This window comes from Leucoraja erinacea, chromosome 22 (genome assembly GCF_028641065.1).
Source record: "Leucoraja erinacea ecotype New England chromosome 22, Leri_hhj_1, whole genome shotgun sequence".
Lineage (NCBI taxonomy): Eukaryota > Metazoa > Chordata > Chondrichthyes > Rajiformes > Rajidae > Leucoraja > Leucoraja erinaceus.
The window spans coordinates 34792828-34817806 of record NC_073398.1 but is presented as its reverse complement, the minus strand read 5'-3'; the positions used below and the strand labels follow the sequence as shown (position 1 = coordinate 34817806).

At 47.3% G+C, this 24979-nt stretch overlaps 1 protein-coding gene across 5 annotated transcripts in view; it reads right to left on the bottom strand.

Moving 5' to 3' along the window:
- Positions 1–24979, bottom strand: part of sfmbt2 (Scm like with four mbt domains 2) — a 98454-nt gene that overhangs the window by 54491 nt on the left and 18984 nt on the right. For 4 of the 5 annotated variants that reach the window (XM_055653448.1, XM_055653445.1, XM_055653447.1 and 1 more), the window contains exons 3-5: positions 21227–21324; positions 18208–18448; positions 1162–1250 (exon numbers count right to left, since the gene is read on the bottom strand). In XM_055653448.1, the coding sequence (XP_055509423.1) occupies positions 1162–1250; positions 18208–18448; positions 21227–21324 (428 nt within the window). The remainder of the gene's footprint in view (positions 1–1161; positions 1251–18207; positions 18449–21226; positions 21325–24979) is intronic. The other variant, XM_055653450.1, reaches the window with a different exon arrangement.

Genomic DNA, 24979 nt, shown 5'->3' with positions numbered 1-24979 from the left:
AAACATAGAAATTAGGTGCAGGAGTAGGCCATTCGGCCCTTCGAGCCTGCACCGCCATTCAATATGATCATGGCTGATCATCCAACTCAGTATCCCGTACCTACCTTCTCTCCACACCCTCTGATCCCCTTAGCCACAAGGGCCACATCTAACTCCCTCTTAAATATAGCCAATGAACTGGCCTCGACTACCCTCTGTGACAGAGAATTCCAGAGATTCACCACTCTCTGTGTGAAAAAAGTTCTTCTCATCTCGGTTTTAAAGGATTCCCCCCTTATCCTTAAGCTGTGACCCCTTGTCCTGGACTTCCCCAACATCGGGAACAATCTTCCTGCATCTAGCCTGTCCAACCCCTTAAGAATTTTGTAAGTTTCTATAAGATCCCCTCTCAATCTCCTAAATTCTAGAGAGTATAAACCAAGTCTATCCAGTCTTTCTTATTAAGACAGTCCTGACATCCCAGGAATCAGTCTGGTGAACCTTCTCTGCATCTATGGAGCGAAAGAAATAGGCAACGTTTCGGGCCGAAACCCTTCTTCAGACTGATGTAGGGTGGGTGGGGGGTGGGGGGGGAAGAAGAAAGGAAGAGGAGGAGCCCGAGGGCTGAGGAAGAGCTGGGAAGAGGGGGGAGAGAAAGCTGGAAATGGAGAAGTCAATGTTCATACCGCTGGGGTGTAAACTACCCAAGCGAAATATGAGGTGCTGCTCCTCCAATTTGCGCTGTGGACTCACTCTGGCCATGCAGGAGGCCCAGGACAGAAAGGTCGGATTGGGAATGGGAGGGGGAGTTGAAGTGCTGAGCCACCGGGAGATCAGGTTGGTTAATGCGGACCGAGCGGAGGTGTTGGGCGAAGCGATCGCCAAGCCTGCGCTTGGTCTCACCGATGTAGAGCAGCTGACACCTAGAGCAGCGGATGCAGTAGATGAGGTTGGAGGAGGTGCAGGTGAACCTCTGCCTCACCTGGAAAGACTGCTTGGGTCCTTGGATGGAGTCGAGGGGGGAGGTAAAGCGCCAGGTGCGGTTGCAAGGGAAAGTGCCCGGGGAGGGGGTATGAGAATTGTCAGAGAGGGTATATTTCCCCCCCGACATCGCAAACGCTCACAGAACAAGGATGCAGACCAGGCTCACACCTCAAATACCACCATCTTGTGGATGCTTACCCCTTCCAGAAGATTGGCGGGAGCTGTCCTTGCACCAGTCAAATCTCGAATGAGGAATTCTGTCCAGTCTCCATATTTCTCGCTTATTGCTGCAAAACAAGGATTAGGGCATTTTAGTGACACGCAGAACCTTTGCCCTGAGGAACACCTGAATGTTGCCAAGTACAGGAATAGTCCATCTGCCCCTTCATGCCAGTTCGTCAGTTTAATTTAGTTTGGAGAAACAGCGCGGAAACAGGCCCTTCGGCCCACCGAGTCCACCCCGACCGGCGAATCCCCGCACACTGATACTATCCTACACACACTCCCAAGGACAATTTACATTTACACCAAGCCAATTAACCTGCAAGCCTGCACGTCTTTGGAGTGTGGGAGGAAACCGAGGATCTCGGAGGAAACCCACGCAGGTCACGGGGAGAACGTACAAACTCCGTACAGAGAGCGCCCATAGTCGGGATCGAACCCAGGTCTCCGGCGCTGCAAGCTCTCTAAGGCAACAACTCTACCGCCGCTCCCCTATGCCGCCCAGTAAGGGATAGTATCATAAGTGATAAGAGCCGAATTAGGCCATTCGGCCCATCAAGTCCACTCCGCCATTCAATCCCCTTAACCATTGACACCCGTACTAATCAAGAATCTGCCAATCCCCGCCTTACAAAAATGTCCTCCCACATCCCCAAGACGTGTGGGTTTGTAGGTTAATTGTCCTCTGTCAATTGCCACTAGTGTAACTCAAACGAGGGTTCGATCCTGACCTCGGGTGCCGTCTGCACGTTCTCCCCGTGACCTTGTGGGTTTCCTCCGGGTGCTCCGGTTTCCTCCCACACTCCAAAGACGTGCGGGTTTGCAGGTTTACCGGCCCCTCTGTAAATTGTCCCCTAATGTGTAGGGGGTGGATGGGAAAGCAGGATGGAGGTGGGACTAGTGTGAACGGGCAGAGCGGGGCCACCTATTGGCAAGTGTGAATCGCCATCATTGCACAGATTGAAAACAGCAACAATCATTTTAAGGAGATATGATAAATAACAAAAACACCGTCACAGAATTAAATACAGATTACAAAACGTCCCGTCACAATCAATGTAAATTAATAAATTTAGCATAGTTTGGCTTATTGTCAAGGTACACAGTTTAAGGATAAGGGGGAAGTCTTTTAGAACCGAGATGAGGAAAACATTTTTCACACAGAGAGTGGTGAATCTCTGGAATTCTCTGCCACAGAGGGTAGTTGAGGCCACAGTTCATTGGCTATATTTAAGAGGGAGTTAGATGTGGCCCTTGTGGCTAAAGGGGTCAGGGGGTATGGAGAGAAGGCAGGTACAGGATACTGACTTGGATGATCAGCCATGATCATATTGAATGGCGGTGCAGGATCGAAGGGCCGAATGGCCTACTCCTGCACCTATTTTCTATGTTTCTATGTTTCAGACTGAGAGTCAGATATAGACGGTGATGTAGAGAGATATAGAACTAATGAATGAAAGATATACAAAAGAAGTAACGATGATTAAGGCCAGTTAGCTGTGGGCGAGGTGAAAATGAGTTACAGACAATGAGACTCAGCAAGGCAACTTTGAAGCTGGGGCGGCTTGGGTGAGGGAGGGATGGAGAGAGATGAAGAGGTACGGAACATATTAGAGCCGGCTCTGATGACCAAAGAGCCTACAAGGGTCCATTGTTGGCTGAGGAGGTGATCACGAGGGGTTAAATCTGGAGATATCTACTCGATATATTCTATTAAGAATATTCTATCAATGCGTGGCTCCAAAGGAGAAGAGCATTCTGAACTAGTTAAATAGTTCCTGTATTTTACCCAAGTGCCAATAAATTACTAATTTAATCACAAACGCAACTGCAGTTCTTTGGAAAATCATTGCTAGGACTTCAGGCTGTTTGTAATAGAGTAATTTTCCATGAGGGTAGACACAAAATGCTGGAGTAATTCAGACTGAAGAAGGGTCTCGACCTGAAAAGTCATCCTTCTCTCCAGAGATGCTGCCTGTCCTGTCCTGCTGAGTTACTCCAGAATTTTGTATCTACCTCCGATTTAAACCAGCATCAGCAGTTCTTTCCTACAATTTTCACCAGGATTTTGCCAGGATTAGAGCTATCGGGAGAGGTTGAGCAGGCTGGGACTCTATTCCTTGGAGCGCAAGAGGATGAGGTTCAGAAATGCTCTTCTTAGCTAGTTCAGAATGCTCTTCTCTTCAGGAGCCATGTGTGCATAAGCTCATGAGGGGAATAGATCGGGTAGATGCCCAGAGTAGGGGAATCGAGGACCAGAGGACATATGTTTAAGGTGAAGGAGAAAAGATTTAATAGGAATCCGAGGGGTAACTTTTTCACACAAAGGGTAGTGGGTGTATGCAACAAGCTGCCGGAGGAGGTAGTTGAGGCTGGGACTATCCCATCGCTTAAGAAGCCATTAGTCAGGTACATGGATAGGACGTGTTTGGAGAGATATGGACCAAATGCAGATAGGTGGGACTAGTGTAAGTGGGACATGTTGGCCAGTATGGGCAAGTTGGGCCAAAGGGCCTGTTTCCACACTGGATCACTCCATAACTCATCTACACAACAATGTAAACTTCTCAAAATGTGGTGCTGCTCCTTCATAAAAATTAAATTGGGTTTAATTATCGAAAATCTCTCCCCTTCCCAAGCCCGATTATTAATTGCCTTGGATAGATGCAAAATGCTGGAGTAACTCAGCGGGATCGGCAGCATCCCTGGAGAGAAGGAATGGGTGACGTTTCGGTCGAGACCCTTCTTCATATTGCTGTTGATGTGGAACTCTGAATGCATATAACCGACAGTACATCTTTGAATGCAATTAGGCGTGTATATACATCGCCTAATACATGAGATTTGCTCACTTAAAAGCACCATTGAACGATGTTTATAAAATATAAGTGAGCAAATCTCATTGCAGGCACTCAGTAACTGTGAGTGTGAGTGTGTCTGTGTCTCTGAGTGAGTGTGTGTGTGTGTGTGTGTCTGTGTGTGTCTGAGTGTGTGTGTGTGCGTGTCTCTGAGTGAGTGTGTGTGTGTCTGTCTGTGTGTGTGTGTGTGTGTGTGTGTGTCTGAGTGTGTGTGTCTGTGTGTGTGTGTCTCTGAGTGAGTGTGTGTGTGTCTCTGAGTGTGTGTGGTGTGTGTGTCTCTGAGTGAGTGTGTGTGTGTGCGTGTGTGTGTGTGTCCACACACATGTATGCCTACATACACTAACAGGCCATTTTAAGCCTTATTATTGGGTGGATGGAGAGTAAAGATGCATCTTATTTTAGTGGTGGTTAAACAAAGTGTGGTTACTTTAGTGTCCAGTCACTGCTGCATTACCAAGGTGATTAATTATTCATTTTACTGCTGCAAAATAAAAAGAATGTTGCAGTGGTGCAGGAACCTATTCCTGATGAAACATAAAAGCTGCATTTCACATTGATTCCTTACGAAGCTTATACCAATATAACGTCTACTGTTAACGTTTGCCATTCCCCGATTTACAAGGTCTCATGCCGAGAGTGTTTCCAGCGTTATCGAAGCTTTGAAGCGGCTGGGCCAAACAAAGAAACAAAACGCAGCAGTTTGCACGTTCTGTGGGCAAAATATTAGGGTGTCTCGGTGGTGCAGCAGTAGAGTTGCTGCCTCGCAGCGCCAGAGACCCGGGTTCCATCCTGACTATGGGTGCTGCCTGTACGGAGACCTGTGACCTGTGCAGGTTTTCTCCGGGTGCTCCGGTTTCCTCCCACCCTCCAAAGCACCCGTAGTCGGGCTCGAACCCGGGTCTCTGCTGTTGTGACTGCTACGCCAACCTGCTGCAAATGACAGAAACCCGTGTTCGATCTGTACGGAGTTTGCACGTTCTCCCCGTGACCTGCGTGGGGTTTTCTCCGAGATCTTCGGTTTCCTCCCACACTCCAAAGACGTGCGGGTCTGTAGGTTAATTGGCTCAGTACAAGTGTAAATTGTCCCTGGTGTGTGTAGGATGGTGTTAGTGTGCGGGGATCGCTGGTCGGTGCGGATTCAGTGGGCCGAATGGCCAGTTTTGCGCTGTATCTCTAAGCTAAACGAAGAAAAATTCTCCTCAGTGCCACATTTAAATATGCACATTTTTTATTTGACTAAGTTATAACTTAAGCTTTAAGCATCGTTAGAGATTTTTTTAATGTGACATTTCAAGCAATCCTGGTTTAGTTCAGTGTAGTTTATTGTCACGGGTACCGAGGTACAGTGAAAAGCTTTTGTTGCGTGCTAACCAGTCAGTGGAAAGACAATACATCATTACAATCGAGCCGTCCACAGTGTACAGATATATGATAAAGGGAATAATATTTAATGCAAGGTAAAGCCAGTAAAGTCCGATCAAAGATAGTCTGAGGGTCACCAATGAGGTAGATAGTAGTTCAGGACCGCTCTCTAGTTGTGGTAGGATGGTTCAGTTGCCTGATAACAGCCGGGAAGAAACTGCCCCTGAATCTGGAGGTGTGCGTTCATTTTCACACTTCTGTACCTCTTGCCTGACAGGAGAGGGGAGAAGAGGGAGTGACCGGGGGTGAGACTGGTCCTTGATGATGCTGCTGGCCTTGCCGAGGCAGCGTGAGGTGTAGATGGAGTCGATGGAAGGGAGGTTGGTTTGTGTGATGGCCATAGATCATGATTAAATTAAAAATAAACAGATAACGTTTTTTAATTGAGAAAATTAATTAACATTAAGAATTTCAGTGAAGATATGATTGGATCCATTGATTAGTATGGAAGGGCCGAATGGCCTACTCCTGCACCTATTTTCTATGTTTCTACTCCAGCATTTTGTGTCTGCAGTATTCTATGTTCCATAGAAACATAGAGAATAGGTGCAGGAGTAGAGGCCATTCGGCCCTTCGAGCCAGCACCACCATTCAATGTGATCATGGCTGATCATCCTAAATCAGTACCCCGTTCCTGCCTTCTCCCCATATCCCTTGATTCCGTTAGCTCTAAGAGCTAAATCTAACTCTCTCTTGAAAACATCCAGTGAATCGGCCTCCACTGCCTTCTGTGATTTACAAATGTCATTGGTTTATTTCTTCTCTCTCATGCTTCTGAATCTTTCCAGTGTTTTCTGTTTTCAACCTAACTAATAAAATACTGTTGACGATTAAATAAAAATGTATAACTATTTCTCATTAGTCGCAGGCAAGGGGTACATGGTCATTATTGTATCAGCATGTTAGCAACAAGCGTTGGAAATGGCTGTGGTCCCTCCCCTGAGGACCTTAACCTCATTATTTTTACTTGATGAAAGTTATAATGTGAAAAGGTTTTCAACAGGAGACGATGTTTTGCCCATTATCCAAATGGCAGCTGGGCCTGGCAGGCAGGTCTGGACCAGATGTGCCTGGCACTTCATTGTCATTCATTGTTCTTCTACTTGCACTAATGAGTCATCATTCACTGATAAGTATATTGCTTCCTGAGATCAGCCATATGTGTGTGCGTGTGTGTGTGTGTGTGTGTGTGAGTGTGAGTGTGAGTGTGTGTGTGTGTGTGTGTGTGTGCGCATCGCCACATTTCTGTTGATGCGCTGATTCTCTCTCTCTCGTTCTCTCTCTCTCTCTCTCTCTCTCACTCTCATTCTCTCTCTCTCATTCTCTCTCTCGTTCTCTCTCTCTCTCTCTCTCATTCTCTCTCTCTCATTCTCTCTCGTTCTCTCTCATTCTCTCTCTCTCTCTCTCTCTCTCTCTCTCTCTCTCTCATTCTCTCTCTCTCTCTCTCTCTCTCTCTCTCTCTCTCATTCTCTCTCTCTCATTCTCTCTCTCTCTCTCTCTCTCTCTCTCTCTCATTCTCTCTCTCTCATTCTCTCTCTCATTCTCTCTCTCTCATTCTCTCTCTCATTCCCTCTCTATCATTGTCTCTCGTTCTCTCTATCCACTCTCTCTCTCCCTCTACCTCTCGTTTTTAACTACCACACCAGGCTGTGATTCTACATGCAATCTTTCAGCTGCTCAAATTGCTTCTGTTTTAATGATATTTTGTTTTGTGAAACTGATAATTGTCCAGAAGAGCAGACTGCTGACTAAGGGCCACTTTGATTTGTCATTTGGGTTGCTACACCAGCATGTTGTTTTTGTAATGGATTTATCTTTTAGCGGGACTTCAGCGGTGCAATTAGCACAGGGTATCAACGATACTCCACAACAAGGGACATAATTACATGGATTGTGAAGCTTTGCAGGCTAATCTGTGCCTCAGTGCTGAGCTACCATTTAAAATGCTTGCTGCTTGTGTTATTGGACGTGAAATCTCTGTTGAATATCCTGCTGTACTTCATTCATCCGCTGTGAACAGCCAGGAAAGATGCACAGCTTTGCACATAATCCTATCTCACCAGTTGCCCAGCCACTGTTTCTGACACTGTATTCAAGATCAGTTTCAGTCGTAGAGATACAGCGCAGAAACGTGCCCTCTGGCCCACTGAGTCCGCGCCGACCAGCGATCCCCGCACATTAACAGGGGGGGAGGGGGGGGGGGATCTTATAGAAACTTACAAAATTCTTAAGGGGTTGGACAGGCTAGATGCAGGAAGATTGTTCCCGATGTTGGGGAAGTCCAGAACAAGGGGTCACAGTTTAAGGATAAGGGGGAAATCTTTTAAGACCGAGATGAGAAAAACATTTTTCACACAGAGAGTGGTGAATCTGTGGAATTCTCTGCCACAGAAGGTAGTTGAGGCCACAGTTCATTGGCTATATTTAAGAGGGAGTTAGATGTGGCCCTTGTGGCTAAAGGGATCAGGGGGTTTGGAGAGAAGGCAGGTACAGGATACTGAGTTGGATGATCAGCCATGATCATATTGAATGGCGGTGCAGGCTTGAAGGGCCGAATGGCCTCTACTCCTGCACCTATTGTCTATGTTTCTATCTTACACACACACTAGGGGTAGTTTTACATTTACACCAAGCCAATTAACCTGTAAGTATTTAGAGTGTGGGAGGAAACCGAACATCTCTGAAAATTCACGCAGGTCACGGGGACAATAGACAATAGGTGCAGGAGGAGGCCATTCGGCCCTTCGAGCCAGCACTGCCATTCACTGTGATTATGGCTGATCATCCACACTCAGTATCCCATTCCTGCCTTCTCCCCATATCCCCTGACTCCGCTATTTTTCAGAGCCCTATCTAGCTCTCTCATGAAAGCATCCAGAGAACCGGCATCCACCGCCCTCTGAGATTGGACCCAATTTAATTTAATAGTTCTGTAATTAGCAGTTAATTATCATCCAAGTTCATAAGTGATAGGAGCAGAATGAGGCCATTCGGCCCATCAAGTCCACTCCGCCATTCATTCATGGCTGATCTATCTCTCCCTCTCAACCCCATTCTCCTGGCTTACACCTGCCTAACCCGTATTCTTAAACTGTGTGACCCCTGGTTCTGGACTCCCCCAACATGGTGAACATTTTTCCTGCATCCAATCCCTTACGAATTTTATCTGTTTCTATAAGACTATATAGGTCACATCTCTCTACCAGGACCAGGTGACATCTCTGGATAGAAGGAATGGGTGACGTTTCGGGTCGAGAAGGGCCTCGTCACCGATACCTTCACTCCAGTAAAATGGATCTATTCGATTACAAAATGTGGATACTAATCGATAACCATGCAACTGGCCATGTCTGAATTAGCTCACAAGTGATAGGAGCAGAGTTAGGCCATTCGGCCCATTAAGACAGGACCCTCCTTCAGGCTGATGGTAGAAGGGGGAGAAAGCTGGAAAAGTGTGGGTGTGGTGGGGGGGTGAACAGTGAAATCTGGTGAGCAATAGGTATGGATACAGGTGAGGGGAGGTTTTGATTAGCTGATGGGTGGACAAAGGCCAGCGGTGAAAAGGCAACATTTTGGAAAAAAAAGTCTCCTTAAATTTATTTCAAAGTGCTTCCTTGTCCTTTGTGCCAAAGTAACATCAAACACATCTGAAGGGTTTTGTTGAATAAAAATCGATATTTCCGAGTTCTTCCTAACGTTACAACAATATTCGTCCATGAAAGGGCGCAGAGAGGATTCACGAGGATGTTGCCGGCACTCGAGGGTGTGAGCTATAGGGTTGGAGTAGGCGAGGACTTTATTCCTTGGAGCGCAGGAGGATGAGGGGGTGATCTTATAGAGGTGTACAAAATCATGAGAGGAATAGATCGGGTAGACGCACAGAGTCACCTGCCCAGAGTAGGGGAATCGAGGACCAGAGGACACAGGTTCAAGGTGAAGGGGAAAAGATTTATTAGGAGACTGAGCGGTAACTTTTTCACGCAAAGGGTGATAGGTGTTTGGAACGAGCAGCCAGAGGAGGTAGTTGAGGCTGGTACTATTGCAACGTTTAGACAGGTACATGGATAGGACAGGTGTGGAGGGATATGGACCAAACGCAGGCAGGTGGGACTAGTGTAGATGGGACATGTTGGGCGGTGTGGGCAAGTTGGGCCGAAGGGCCTGTTTCCATGCTGTATCACTCTATGACTCGATGAAATACAAACTTCTCCATTTAAACATTCACCCTAGTATACAATATAGTCTCGACACGAAACGCCACCACACTTTAGGAAGGACATTCTTGCTATTGAGGAAGTGCAGCGTAGGTTCATAAGGGATGGCGGGACTGTCATATGTTGATAGATTGGAGTGGCTGGGCTTGTATACTCTGGAATTTAGAAGGATGAGATGGAATCTTATTGAAACATATAAGATTAAGGATTTGGACACATCAGAGGCAGGAGACATGTTGCCGATGTTGGGGGAGTCCAGAACCAGGGGTCACAGTTTAAAAATATGTGACAAGCCATTTATAACGGAGAAGAGGAAATTTTTTTCACACAGAGTTGTGAGTCTGTGGAATTCTCTGCCTCAGAGGGCGGTGGAGGCCAGTTCTCTGGATGCTTTCAAGAGAGAGCTAGGTAGGGCTCTTAAAGATAGCGGAGTCAGGGGTTAAGGGGAGAAGGCAGGAACGGGGTACTGATTGGGGATGATCAGCCGTGATCACATTGAATGGCGGTGCTGGGTCGAAGGGCCAAATGGCCTACTCCTGCACCTATTGTCTATTGTCATTCCTTCTCTCCAGAGAAACTCCCTGTCCCGCTGAGTTACTCCAGCTTTTTGTGTACATCTACAGTAATCGTGTAATGGTTTGTCTAAAATGCAACAGCATAATCCTGCCAATATTTATTCTGCTTCACAAAATGCAAACAAAGTGACTGTATCAGCTCCTCACATACTGCATATTAGCTTCAGTGTTGACACTGGTACTTGTGTCAACTAGAATAATCATCTTAAACTTACAGAGGCAGTGAGTCACACATATTTGGCAAAAAAAAAAAAAAAATTGTGATCAGGAATTGCAAATGCTAGTTTACAAAAAAAAGCCACAGAGTGCTGGAGTAACTCAGCGGGGCAGGCAGCATCTGTGGAGAACATGGATAGGAGACGTTTCACAGAGTGCTGGAGTAACTCAGCGGGTCAGGCAGCATCTATGGAGAACATGGATAGGTGACCTTTCAGAGTGCTGGAGTAACTCAGCGGGTCAGGCAGCATCTGTGGAGAAATGTCTGAAGACGGGTCTCGACCCAAAACGCAGCGCCGGAGACCCGGGTTCGATCCCGACTACGGGTGCTGTCTGTACGCAGTTTGTACGTTCCCCCCGTGAGTTTTCTCCGAAATTTTCCATTTCCCACACTCCAAAGACATGCAGGTTTGTTGGTAAATTGGCTTGGTAAATGTGTAAAATTGTCCCTGGTGTGTGTGTGTGTGTGTGTGTGTGTGTGTGTGTGTGTGTGTGTGTGTGTGTGTGTGTGTGTGTGTGTGTGTGTGTGTGTGTGTGTGTGTGTGTGTGTGTGTGTGTGTAGGATGGTGTGTGTGCGCGGGGATCGCTGGTCAGCACGGACTCGGTGGGCCGAAGGGCCTGTTTCCTCGCTGTATCTCTAAAAAGCAAAACTAAAAACAGTTAGGCGGGTACATGGATAGGACAGGTTTGGAGGGATATGGGCCAAATGCAAGCGGGTGGGACTAGTGTGGATGGGACATGTTGGCCGGTGTGGGCAAGTTGGGCCGAAGGGCCCGTTTCTTCACTGTATCACTCTATGACAAGGAACATTGGATTGAACACCGACTTAAATGGAGACTAACACATGGTCTCATTCACCAACAAGATTCATCGTTACAGAACAGCAGGGAAAAACAAGTGTCTTTTACAAAATCTAACAAAATTAGGATTCCTGGATTCTGACATTGCATCGGAGAGCAGAAACATGCAGAGAGTACAGAGGAACATTTAACTTCAAAGCAGCTGTTAAAAAATGGTGAAGAACAGGGACACATGAGACAGAGCCCCAGCACTTCAAAGCATTGTTTGATTCACACGTACGCACGCACGGACTTTCCACTTGGTGTGATGTGGCGAGATAAAGAGAGAAAATATCTTGAAAGAGAAAGCAGCCAACATCTACACGTGCAACTTATTTCCTTTGTAGGCCGATCGGGAGGCAGTGGTTCCAAATCTCTTGGGGCATCGGGAATTAACATTTCTTTAGTCAGAGGGTGGGGAATCTTAGTTTAGTGTAGAGATACAGCGCAGAAACAGGCCCTTCAGCCCACCGGATCTGCACAGACCAGCGAGAGAGAGAGACACACGCGCACGCACACGCACGCACACATTTACAATTTAACCAAGTCAATTAACGTACAAACCTGCACGTCTTTGGGGTGTGGGAGGAAACCGAAGATCTCAAAGTAAACCCACGCGGGTCACGGGGAGAACGCACAAACTCCTGTGTAGATGGTCAGGATCGAACCCGGGACTCTGGCGCTGTGAGGCAGTACCTCCATTGCTGCGCCACCTTAAAAATATCGGCGCGGACTCGATGGGCCGAATGGATGTTTCTGTGCTGTATCTCTAAACTAAACTAAACTTGTGAACTGTGGTCTTGATTAGAACGGGTGTCAATGGGTATGGGGGGGGGGGGGGGGGGGGGGGGGGGGGGGGGGGGGGGGGGGATTGGGATAGGCAGAGGGCAGCCGTGATCGAATGTCGGAGTAGATCTGACGGGCCGAATGGCCTAAATCTACTCCGCTAACATTTCTAACTTAATCCAATTTGCCCACATTCTGACTCAATACAAAGGCTAAGTACCAAGGTCAAATCTTGTAAATGGCAGTCACTGTGATACAGTATTAATAACATCCGATCACTTCATTCCTCCAATCGTAAAGATGCTGTGGTAATTAAACTAATTATCATCCGATTACCACTTCAAGGAACAGATATTCAGAAGTAACAATATGCAGATTTGGCATTCTTAATTAATTCAAATATGCAATATTGTTGGGTACATCAACATTCATTATTCACTCCTAAGTACCCTTAAGAGGCCCCATCGCACTCGAAACCTCTGCCTTGTTGATGATTGAACGGCAGTGGAAAAATCCGATGCTGATTCACTCGTGTCTGAAGAAGGGTCTCGACCCGAGACGTCACCTGGTTCCCTATCTCCAGAGATGATGCCTGGCCTGCTTAGTTACTGCAGCGGGCAAGGCACAAAACGCTGGAGTAACTCAGCGGGACGGGCAGTGTCTCTGGAGAAAAGGAATGGGTGACGTTTCGGGGTCGAGACCCTTCTTCAGACTGAGAGTCAGGGGAGAGGGGAACGAGGGAGATGCAGACGGTGATGCGGAGAGGGAGATAGAAAAACTGAATGAAAGATGGGCAATAGAAAGAAACGATGATGTAGGAGACGGGCTATTGGTAGCTGTGGGCTGGGTGAAAATGAGTTACAGACAAAGAGACTCAACAAGTCGACTGTGAAGCTGGTACTACTTGGGTGGGGGAGGGATGGAGAGGGAGGGAAAGCAAGTGTTACTTGAGTCAATAGACAATAGGTGCAGGATTAGGCCATTTGGCCCTTCGAGCCAGCACCGCCATTCAATGTGATCATGGCTGATCATCCCCAATCAGTACCCCGTTCCTGCCTTCTCCCCATATCCCCCGACTCCAATATTTTTAAGAGCCTTAACTAGCCCTCTCTTGAAAGAGAAATCAATATTCACATGCTTGATCAATGGTGTTTTATCATTAATGTTTTACTAATATCAATGTTTAGTGTTTTCTCAGTCATTCGTAACTGTCACTGTGTGTCATGTTGTTACTTGTGGGCGGAGCACCAAGGCAAATTCCTTGTATGTGAATACTTGGCCAATAAACTTACTAACTTACATCCACTGCACTTTGTCTATCTCCGGCTTAAAACAGCATCTGCAGTTCCTCCCCACACACGGCGGGGTTACGATGCTTGGCTTGCTTTTGCAACAACCGTATCTTCACTCTTGATCTACAGAAATCACCCCCCCCCCCAACATGGATGTGGATGGGGGGGGGGGGGGGGGGGGGGGGGGGGGGAACTCGCTGGCAAACGCTCTCTCTTCTTTATATTAATGTTATTCAATCTTTACCGCGCACTAAAAAATATTTGAATTGTCGAAGTGTCAACATAATTTTTTTTTAGTTTAGAGATACAGCGCGGAAACAGGCCCTTCGGCCCACCGAGTCCGTGCCCCCCACACTAATACTATCCTGCACACATCAGGGACAATTGACACTTCTACCTAAACCAAGTTACCAACAAACCTGTTCGTCTTTGGAGTGTGGGAGGAAACCAGACAGAACATTTTTCATGCATCTAGCCTGTCCAATCCATTTATGTGTTTCTATAAGATCCCCTCTCATCTTCCTAAATTCCAGTGAATATATAATTCTGGTTTCCCCACAATGAGTAATATAACCATGTTGCTTATTATTGAATAAAACAAAGCCTGCCGGTGCATTTAATCTACAGATTAACTCGTATCAGCTCAGGGATATCTTTCCATTTGACTGATATTAGATTTTAAAACGCGTTATTGAGTTGAGCGACTGGGTTACATCAGGTCAACAGTCTAATTATAATTCCAAAGTGTGTAAAGGGGCTGTGAAATTCATTTCACTTGCCTCACAGCAGCAGAGTCCCGGGTTCGATCCTGACCTCAGGTGGTCTGTGTCTGTGTCTGTGTCTGTGCGTGCGTGTCTTTGTGGAGTTTGCACGTTCTCCCCGAGATCGCGTGCGATTCGTCACGCATCCTCACGAAAAGACGTGCTGGTTTGTCGGTCAATTTGTACATTTTAAATGCATCGTTATCTTTCTCTGCAAATTGCCCCTTAGTAGTGCGTAGGGAGTGGGTGGGAAAGTGCGGTGACCCAGAACTAGTGTAGAACGGGTGATCGATGCTAGTCACGGGCCCACTTGGGCTGAAGGGCCTGCTTCCGCTCAGCAGCTCCAAACTGAACTAAACAAAAACGCAATTTCGTGCTAAATAGTCCTCAGAGTCGACAAATTATTACAAGTATTTCACCTTGTCCCATTGTGTGGCAGGGCGGCACGGTGGCGCAGCGGTAGAGTCGCTGTCTCACAGCGGCAGAGAACGCCGGTTCGATCCCGACTACGGGTGCTGTCTGAAACGTCGCCTATTCCTTCGCTCCATAGATGCTCTCCAGGTCTCGACCCAAAACGTCACCTATTCCTTCGCTCCATAGATGCTGCCTCACCCGCTGAGTTTCTCCAACATTTTTGTCTCCCTCAGACTATCCTTGATTGGACTTTGCTGGCTTTACCTTGCACTAAACATTATTCTCTTATCATGTAAAAGGCTCGATTGTAATCAATGTATTGTCTTTCTGCTGACTGGATAGCATACAACAAAAGTTTTTCACTCTAACTCGATACACGTGACAGTAAACTAAACTAAACTGAACTGTCTGTACGGAGTTTGCACGTTCTTCCTGTGACCTGCGTGGGTTTTCTCTATCTTCAGTTTCCTCCCACATTCCAAAGATGTACACATAATTGGTTTCGACAATATTGTAAATCATCCCTAGTGTGCGGGGATCGCTGGTCGGCGCGGACTCGGTGGGCCGAAGGGCCTGTTCCAGCGCAGAATGTCTAAATCTGTCAAAGCTGCCACAGCCAGACACAAAAACAGCTTTTTTTTCCCCCACGAGTAGTAGCTCTACTCAGTAACCAAAAATCTGTAGCCTCCTTTTGCTCTGGCATTTTATTCCATTCACATGTTTAATCAATAATGTTTTATTATTATTGTTTAATGTTTTATGTGTCATTCCTAACTGTCACTGTATGTCATGCTGTCACTTGCGGGTGGAGCACCAAGGCAAATTCCTTGTATGTGAATACTTGGCCAATAAACTTATTCATTCATTCATTCGAGCAAATTCACCTGCACAATTCTTTTTCCTCACATATCTAATACTTTTTAACCTTTATTAAGCATTTCCTTACAGGATTTCATATCCCAAACTGTATAAGATCAAAGCAAGCTCTAATTAGGAACTGAATACGGCCATGTTGAGGGGCGATCTTACAGAGGTGTACAAAATCATGAGAGGAATAGATCGGGTAGGCACACAGTCTCTTGGCCAGAGAAGGGGGTTAAGAACCAGAGGTCATATGTTGAAGGTGAGAGGGGGGAATGATTGAATGGGAATCTGAGGGGTAACTTTTCCACAGAGGGTGGTGGGTGTATGGAACGAGCTGCCAGAGGAGGTACATGAGGCTGGGACTATCGCAATGTCTAAGAAACATTTAGACAGGTACGTGGATAGGACAGGTTTGGAGGGACATGGGCCAAACGCAGGCAGGTGGGACTAGAGTAAGTTGCATGTTGGCTGGTGTGGGCAAGTTGGGCCGAAGGGCCTGTTTCCATGCTGTATCACTCGATGACGATATTTCTGAAGCACGCTACATATCATACACAGCAAAGGATTGTTATTTGATATTTTCCATAAAATGCTTGAGAGCTGTGTTCTGTTGAATACAAGTTCCCCATCATCTCACTGAACAGTTCACTTAATGTACCGCAAATTATATCATCCGCCAATTACTGATCAAAACAAAGTTATGGGAAATGGAAAGAGGATCTTGAGGTTTTATTCAATACTTCACCATAATTAGCAATTTTTGAGAACAGTTTTCTCAAAATTTAGTCAAGGCCTTTATTTACTTCACTAGCCTCCATTAGTTTGTCTGGGGTTATGGGGAGAAGGCAGGAGAATGGGGTTAGGAGGGAGAGATAGATCAGCCATGATTGAATGGCGGAGTAGACTGGATGGGCTGAATGGCCTAATTCTGCTCCTATAACTTATGATAGTCAAAGTCCAGAAGAAACACAAAATGAATCATTGCGGAACCACAGCCAAGTACATATACGCGCACAGCAGCAGAGTTGCTGCCTCACAGCGCCAGAGACCCGGGTTCGATCCCCACTACGGGAGCTGTCTGTACGGAGTTTGTACATTCACCCCGTGACCTGCGTGGGTTTTCCCCAGGTGCTCCGGTTTCGTCCCACACTCCAATTACATATAGGTTTGTAGGTTGAAGGTAGACACAAAATGCTGGTTTAACTCAGCAGGTGAGGCAGCATCTCTGGAGAGAAGGAATGGGCGACGTTTCGGGTCGAGACCCTTCTTCAGATTTGTAAGTGGACTCGGTGGACTGAAGGGCCTGTTTCCACGCTGTATTTCCAAAGAAAACTAAACATACAGTTTGTTTTCATCATGGCTGTTGTGTCTTGGATCTCCATTGATCAACAGCAATGGATTAAAACGGTTCGGTTATGGAGTTTTGAATAGGAAACCCAGAAATGTGGACTTTTCTCGCACTTAGAGACAGACACACAGAGACACACACGGACACATATGCATTGAATTGTTCATAAAGTTCAGGAACACGCAGTAAAAGCCACCAGGCATATTAGACCAGGAACATTTCCCCTTCCTTGCCACTCCCTCTTCTCCCCTCTACCATCGGGCAAGAGGTACAGAAGTGTGAAAACGAACGCACACACCTCCAGATTCAGGGACAGTTTCTTCCCGGCTGTTATCAGGCAACTGAACCATCCCACCACAACTAGAGAGCGGTCCTGAACTACTATCTACCTCATTGGTGACCCTCGGACTATCCTTGATCGGACTTTGCTGGCTTTACCTTGCACTAAACGTTATTCCCTTATCATGTATCTGTACACTGTGGACGGCTCGATTGTAATCACGTATTGTCTTTCCGCTGACTGGTTAGCGCGCAACAAAAGCTTTTCATTGTACCTCGGTACACGTGACAATAAACTACACTGAACTGAATCCAAGTCGGCAACTCACTTATTCCGACCCACTGCCTCCTGTGGAGGGATGGCTACAGGGGCTTCGTCCTTTGTTGGTGAAGCCCAGGTATGGGTAGAGCTTGGAGCCCGTGTCTGAACAAACTCAAAGTCTTTAAGTTTAGTTTAGAGATATAGCACGGAAACAGGCCCTTCGGCCCACCGAGTCCGCACCGCCCAGCAACCCCCGTACGCTAGCACAATCCTACACACCCTCAGGGCAATTTACACTTACACCAAGCCAGTTAACCTACAAACCTGTACGTCTTTGGAGTGTGGGAGGAAACCGAAGATCTCGGAGAAACCCCACGCAGGTCACGGGGAGAACGTGCAGATTCCGTACAGACAGCGCCCGTAGTCGGGATCGAACCTGGGTCACTGGCGCCGTGAGGCAGCAACTCTACTGCTGCGCCACCTACCGTTTAATCACTTCCCCGCCCCATCTCCCCGAGTTCTCACAGCTAATTCCCCAACCCCGCCCATTTTTAAATTCCCCTCAATATTTTTCCCCCGCCCCCCGTGTTCTTCCCAACGGCGCTGGTTTGACGTCGGAGAAAGTCAACGAGGAAATTTCCAAACTTTCCCCAAGTTTCCCCAGAAATCAGGCTTGAGCGTGACGGTGGCGCAGCAGTAGAGTCGCTGCCTCACAGCGCCGGAGACACGGGTAGGAACCCGACTGCGGGTGCACGTCTGCACGGAGTTTGCACGCTCTCCCCGTGACGCGCGTGGGTTTTCTCTGGGCGCCCCGGGTTTCCTCCGACACTCCAGAGACGGGGGTTTGTAGGTTTGACCGAACTATGAATCTCCGCGAGTCGTGAATCGTTACCTTCCGGGGGTTTGAGTTCCTTCTCATTCTGCGAGCACCAGCCGACGGGGTGTAGGTCGGCCGTCATGACACAGCACCAGAAATCCGCGCGCCGATCATCCCCGTAACCACTGTATCGCAGCAGGAGCAGCTGGCCGCAGGTGGTGATGATAGTGGCCACCCAGTATGTGTCGGGGTGAGTCTTATTCCCCACTTCCAACTTCATCCCTGGCTGGAAACTACTCTGGAGACTGATTTCAACCTACAAGCAAGAGAAAAGATCAGTTTAATTCAGTTTAGAAATAGGTTAGAAAAATAAAATTGCAAACGTTGACTTCTCCAACTTCAGATAGCCCTTGCTTTCCCTCTCCATCCCCTTCCCAGTTCTCTCACCAGTCTTACTGTCTCCGACTCCAAAGCCAGCACATCCATCCTCAGATATGGAAGTGTGGATAGGTGATGTTTCAATCGGGACCCAATCCGAAACGTCACCTATCCATGTTCTCCAGAGATGCTGCCTGACCCGCTGAGTTATGGTGCAGCAGCATCTATGGAGCGAAGGAAATAGGCAACGTTTCGGGCCGAAACCCTTCTGGAAATAGGCAACGTTTCGGGCCGAAACCCGAAAGGGTTTCGACCCAAAACGTTGTCTATTTCCTTAGCTCCATAGATGCTGCTGCACCCGCTGAGTTACTCCAGCACTCTGTGAAACGTCACTTATCCATGTTCTCCACAGATGCAGCCTGACCCGCTGAGTTACTCCAGCACTCTGTGAAACGTCACTTATCCATGTTCTCCACAGATGCTGCCTGACCCCGTTTTGGGCCGAAACCCGGAAGGGTTTCGACCCGAAACGTTGCCTATTTCCTTAGCTCCATAGATGCTGCTGCACCTGCTGAGTTATTCCAGCACTCTGTGAAACGTCGCTTATCCATGTTCTCCACAGATGCTGCCTGACCCGCTGAGTTACTCCAGCACTCTGTGAAACGTCACCTAACCATGTTCTCCACAGATGCTGCCTGACCTGCTGAGTTACTCCAGCACTCTGTGTCTTTCATTAAATTTTTGTTGTTCATCTGATAACTATACTAAAATAGTTTAATCCAGTTAAAAAAAAAGTATAACTAAGTGGGTCTATTAAATCACCAGTCACTTAGCATTGCCCAATTCTTGACCCACCCACCTTAAGTAATAGTCTACAATGTGAGAATTATTTATTTTCAACCACATGCTACAGGATGTAGAGCAGTAATGACTTAATCGCGGCTATATAAAGAATTAATGATAACATACTTAATAATCCAGAGTGATTATAGGTTCAATCAACCTTATTTACTATGACATGATCAAAGATTAATGTAAACCCTCCATTTAAACAACCTGCATGCTAATACTATTGCTCAGTAATGGCTTGTGAGTCCTGTACTTAAAGGCACTCCCCCACCTTCAAGGCAGAGTCTTGCATCAGCCTTGCGATTTATTACATCAGAACAATTTAACTGAGTGATCTGCTGCCCTCCTGGCACACACGTGCTGCATTTAGCTAGCGACACTGGAGGTGATCTGAAAACCTGTCAGGGCGGCGCGGTGGTGGAGTTGCCGCCTCGCAGCCGCCAGAGACACGGGCTCGATCCTGACCACGGGTGAATGAATGAATGAGTTTATTGGCCAATATTCACATACAAGGAATTTGCCTTGGTGCTCCTCCCGCAAGTGACAACATGACACACAGTGGCAGTTAGGAATGACACATGAAACATTAATAATAAAACATTATTGATTAAACACGTGAATTAATGAAATGAAAATGAAAAAATGAAATGATTCAATTTATTGTCATTGTCAGTGTACAGTACAGAGACAACGAAATGCATTAAATGCTTAAATTAAATTAAATACCAGAGCAAAAGGAGGCTACAGATTTTTCGTTGTTGAGTAGAGTTACTCAGCAGTCTGCACAGAGTTTGTACGTTCTCCCCGTGACCCACGTGCGTTTTCTCTGAGATCTTCGGTTCCCCCCCACGCCCCAAAGACGTGCAGGTTTGTAGGTCATAGAAACATAGAAAATAGGTGCAGGAGTAGGCCATTTGGCCATTCGAGCCTGCACCGCCATTCAATATGATCATGGCTGATCATCCAACTCAGTATCCCATCCCTGCCTTTTCTCCATACCCCCTGATCCCTCTAGCCACAAGGGCCACATCTAACCCCTCTTAAATATAGCCAATGAACTGGCCTCAACTACCTTCTGTGGCAGAGAGTTCCAGAGATTCACCACTCTCTGCATGAAAAATGTTCTTCTCATCTCGGTTCTAAAGGATTTCCCCTTATCCTTAAGCTGTGACCCCTTGTCCTGGACTTCCCCAACATCGGGAACAATCTTCCTGCATCTAGCCTGTACAATCCCTTAAGAATTTTGTAAGTTTCTATAAGATCCCCCCTCAATCTCCTAAATTCTAGCGAGTACAATCCGAGTCTATCCAGTCTTTCTTCATAAGAAAGTCCTGACATCCCAGGAATCAGTCTGGTGAACCGTCTCTGCACTCCCTCTATGGCAAGAGTGTTCCTCAGATTGGCTTCTGTAATTTGGCCACAGACAGTCGGATAAAACTGGTGCACGGGGATAACCTGGATGTGATGGATCGAATGGCCTGTTTCCAAGTGTAACACTATCACACAAACCAACCTTCCATTGACTCCATCTACACCTCACGCTGCCTCGGCAAGGCCAGCAGCATCATCAAGGACCAGTCTCACCCCGGTCACTCCCTCTTCTCCCCTCTCCCATCAACCCGTGGGTTTTCTCCGAGATCTTCAGTTTCCTCCCACACTCCAAAGACGTGCATGGCTTGTAGGCTAATTGGCCTGGTACGAATGCAAATTGTCCCTGGCGTGTGTATGATAGTGCAAGTGTGCGGGGATCGCTGGTCGGCGCGGACTAGGTGGGCTGAATGGCCTGCTTCCGCGCTGTATCTCTCGAAAACTAAAAGCTAAAAGACTGGGCGTTCATATCATTTTGTAGAAGAAGGCACATACGTACGTGTTTAAATGAATTGTGTGGAGCAGGACTGGCGCCTGTTTCTTCGAGATATTCATCCCAATTGAAGTCTGGGTCCTCAGCCCCCGACTCTGCACCTGCTGAAAAAGGTGAGGAAAGATACTGAATATCGGTATTTATCCTACAAAACTGATAAGCACACATAGTTATACTTTTCTATCCCAGCGGCATGCCTGAAACCCACAGGCCCTTTAGCTGGGCTTTAACAGCGGCTCAGCTGCCAGAGCTTGGTTTTAGTTTAGAGATACAGCCTGGAAACAGGCCCTTCGGCCCACCGAGTCCACACCGACCAGCGAGCCAAACACACCAGTTTTATTCTGCAGACAATGGCGGTGTTGGCTCGAAGGGCCGAAGGGCCTGTTACCGAGTTGTATCTCTAAACTAGACTCATGTGAATGGGTGATCAGTGGTCGGCGCGGACCTGGTGAGCTGAAGGGGTGTCTCATGCCCTATCGCCAAACTAAACTAAAGTCACGAATGTCTCCAACCTTTAGCGAATCTTATGGCAATCAACGGTTGGACTTGTTCCAAAGCAGATCGACACCTGGCAATAATCAAGGACCACACACGAAGGCCAGTGATAGAAATATACAAATGATACCAACAAGGTGAGTGGGGCAAGGTTTAAAGAAGTATGCAGGACAAGCTTTGTTTTAAAACACAGAGGTTGGTGAGTACCTGGAACACTGGCGCGCTGCCAGGGGTGGTGATGGAAGCAGATATCAAAGTGGTATTTAGTAGACTTTTGGATAGGCACGTGGATATGCAAGGAATGGCAGAATATGGATTGTGTGTAGGAAAGAACTGCAGATGCTGGTTTAAATCAAAGGTAGACACAAACTGCTGGAGTAACTCAGCGGGACAGGCAGCCTCTCTGGAGAGAAGGAATGGGTGACATTTCGGTTCGAGACCCTTCTTCAGAGTAAAACATAGAAATTAGGTGCAGGAGGAGGCCATTTGGCCCTTCGAGCCAGCACCGCCATTCATTGTGATCATGGCTGATCATCCACAATCAATAACCCGTGCCTGCCTTCTCCCCATATCCCTTGACTCCACTAGCCCCTAGAGCTCTATCTAACTATCTTTTAAATTCATCCCGTGAATTGGCCTCCACTGCCCTCTGTGGTAGGGAATTCCACAAATTCACAACTCTCTGGGTGAAAAAGTTTTTTCTCATCTCAGTTTTAAATGGCCTCCCCTTTATTCTTAGACTGTGGCCCCTGGTTCTGGACTCGCCCAACATTGGGAAAATTTCTATAAGATTCCCTCTCATCCTTCTAAATTCCAATGACTACAAGCCCAGCCTTTCCGAAATACTTTCTCGTATGACAATCCCGCCATCTCGGGGATTAACCCCTTGAACCTACGCTGCACTGCCTCAATAGCAAGGATGACTGATGTCGGGAGAGTGGGCGGGACAGAGATAAAAGGTAGTCGGAGACAGTTAAGAGCCTGTCCCACTTGGCCGTCATTAGCGCCTCATTTACGCGCCATATGTAAAATAGGTCGACGTGTCGTTACGCGCGATGTCGCGCGCAAATCACGCGTCATCATGCCGTCTGGTGCGCGTGACATCATTAGAATACAGTGCGGCGCGCGGCGATGCATGGTTACGCACACGGTGACGTAACCATTCGTGACCACGCGATACACGTGAGACGTCGGGCCGCCAGCGCGCAACACGAAATCCTCGCGTGCCACATGCGTGACCGCGCGCAACTCCTACACGCCTCTCCATGCGCCCGTCCCACGCTACACATGCGTCACAACGAGTAGACCACATTTATGGAGGTCGCGTAAATGGCAGCCAAGTGGGACAGGCCCTTAAGACTGGTGGGAGAACTGGGGATGGAGAGAGAGGGAAATCAAGGGCTACTTGAAGTTAGAGAAGTCAATGTTCATACCGCTGGGGTGCAAGCTGCCCCGAGCAAAATATGAGGATATGGATGATGTGCAGAGCAAGAGTTTGTCTACGGGTCATCTTCGGCACAGATATTGTGGGGCACTGGCCCTGTTCTTGTGCTGTACTTTTCTGCGTTAACTGTAAACCCATTGTCTGAAAAAACCTGGAAATAAAAGTAAGCTTCCAGGCGTAGAATTAGGCCATTCGGCCCATCAAGTCCACTCCGCCATTCAATCATGGCTGATCTATGTTTCACAATCACACCCCATTCTCCTGCCTTCTCCCCATATCCCCTTTTACCTCATAGAAGATAGACACAAAGCGCTGGAGTAACTCAGCGGGGCAGGCAGCATCTCTGCTGAAAAGGAGCAGGTGACGTTTCAGACTGTGATCAGTGTGAAACATAGAAACATAGAAATTAGGTGCAGGAGTATGCCATTCGGCCCTTCGAGCCTGCACCGCCATTCAATATGATCATGGCTGATCATCCAACTCAGTATCCCGTACCTGCCTTCTCTCCATACCCTCTGATCCCCTTAGCCACAAGGGCCACATCTAACTCCCTTTTAAATATAGCCAATGAACTGGCCTCGACTACCCTCTGTGGCGGAGAGTTCCAGAGATTCACCACTCTCTGTGTGAAAAAAGTTCTTCTCATCTCGGTTTTAAAGGATTTCCCCCTTATCCTTAAGCTGTGACCCCTTGTCCTGGACTTCCCCAACATCGGGAACAATCTTCCTGCATCTAGCCTGTCCAACCCCTTAAGAATTTTGTAAGTTTCTATAAGATCCCCTCTCAATCTCCTAAATTCTAGAGAGTATAAACCAAGTCTATCCAGTCTTTCTTCATAAGACAGTCCTGACATCCCAGGAATCAGTCTGGTGAACCTTCTCTGCACTCTCTCTATGGCAATAATGTCCTTCCTCAGATTTGGAGACCAAAACTGTACGCAATACTCCAGGTGTGGTCTCACCAAGACCCTGTACAACTGCAGTAGAACCTCCCTGCTCCTATACTCAAATCCTTTTGCTATGAAAGAAGGGTCTCGAGCCGAAACATCAGCTGTTGCTTCTCCCCAGAGATGTAGCCTGACCCGCTGACTTACTCCAGCACTTTGTATCTATCTTCAGTGCAAAGCGGCATCTGCAGTTCCTTTCACCTCATAATTGGCTTCACGAAGCAACAATGGGGAAGTCCGCTAAACGTCGCAATGATAAGCGGTAAAAGTTAGACTGAACCTATGGGAAGAATGAGTGACTAATCACCAAAGCTTCGCTCTTTACAGTTGAGGAACCAGGAGGCTCATTAGATTAAATATTTACAACTTAGTCAATATTTACAATCATCTACCAATCTAAAAAAAAAAAAAAAAAAGTTTCACGATGGCATAGTTAGCACACAGAATGGGCGGCCCAGCAGTAGAGTTGCTGCCCTACAGCGCCAGGGACCCAGGTTCAATCCCGATTGCCTGTGCGGAGTTTGCACTTTCTCCACGTGACTGCGCGCGTTTTCTCAGCTCTTCGGTTTCCTCCCACACGCCAAGGACGTACAGGTTTGTCGCTACCCCTAAAGCTACACAGAAACACAGTAAATAGGTGCAGGAGTAGGCCATTCGGCCCTTCGAGCCAGCACCGCCATTCAATATGATCATGGCTGATCATCCCCAATCAGTACCCAGTTCCTGCTCGGTCCGCAAGAACCAACCTGACCTCCCGGTCGCTCAGCACTTCAACTCCCCCTCCCATTCCCAATCCGACCTCTCTGTCTTGGGTCTCCTCCATGGCCAGAGCGAGCAACACCGGAAATTGGAGGAGCAGCACCTCATATTCCGC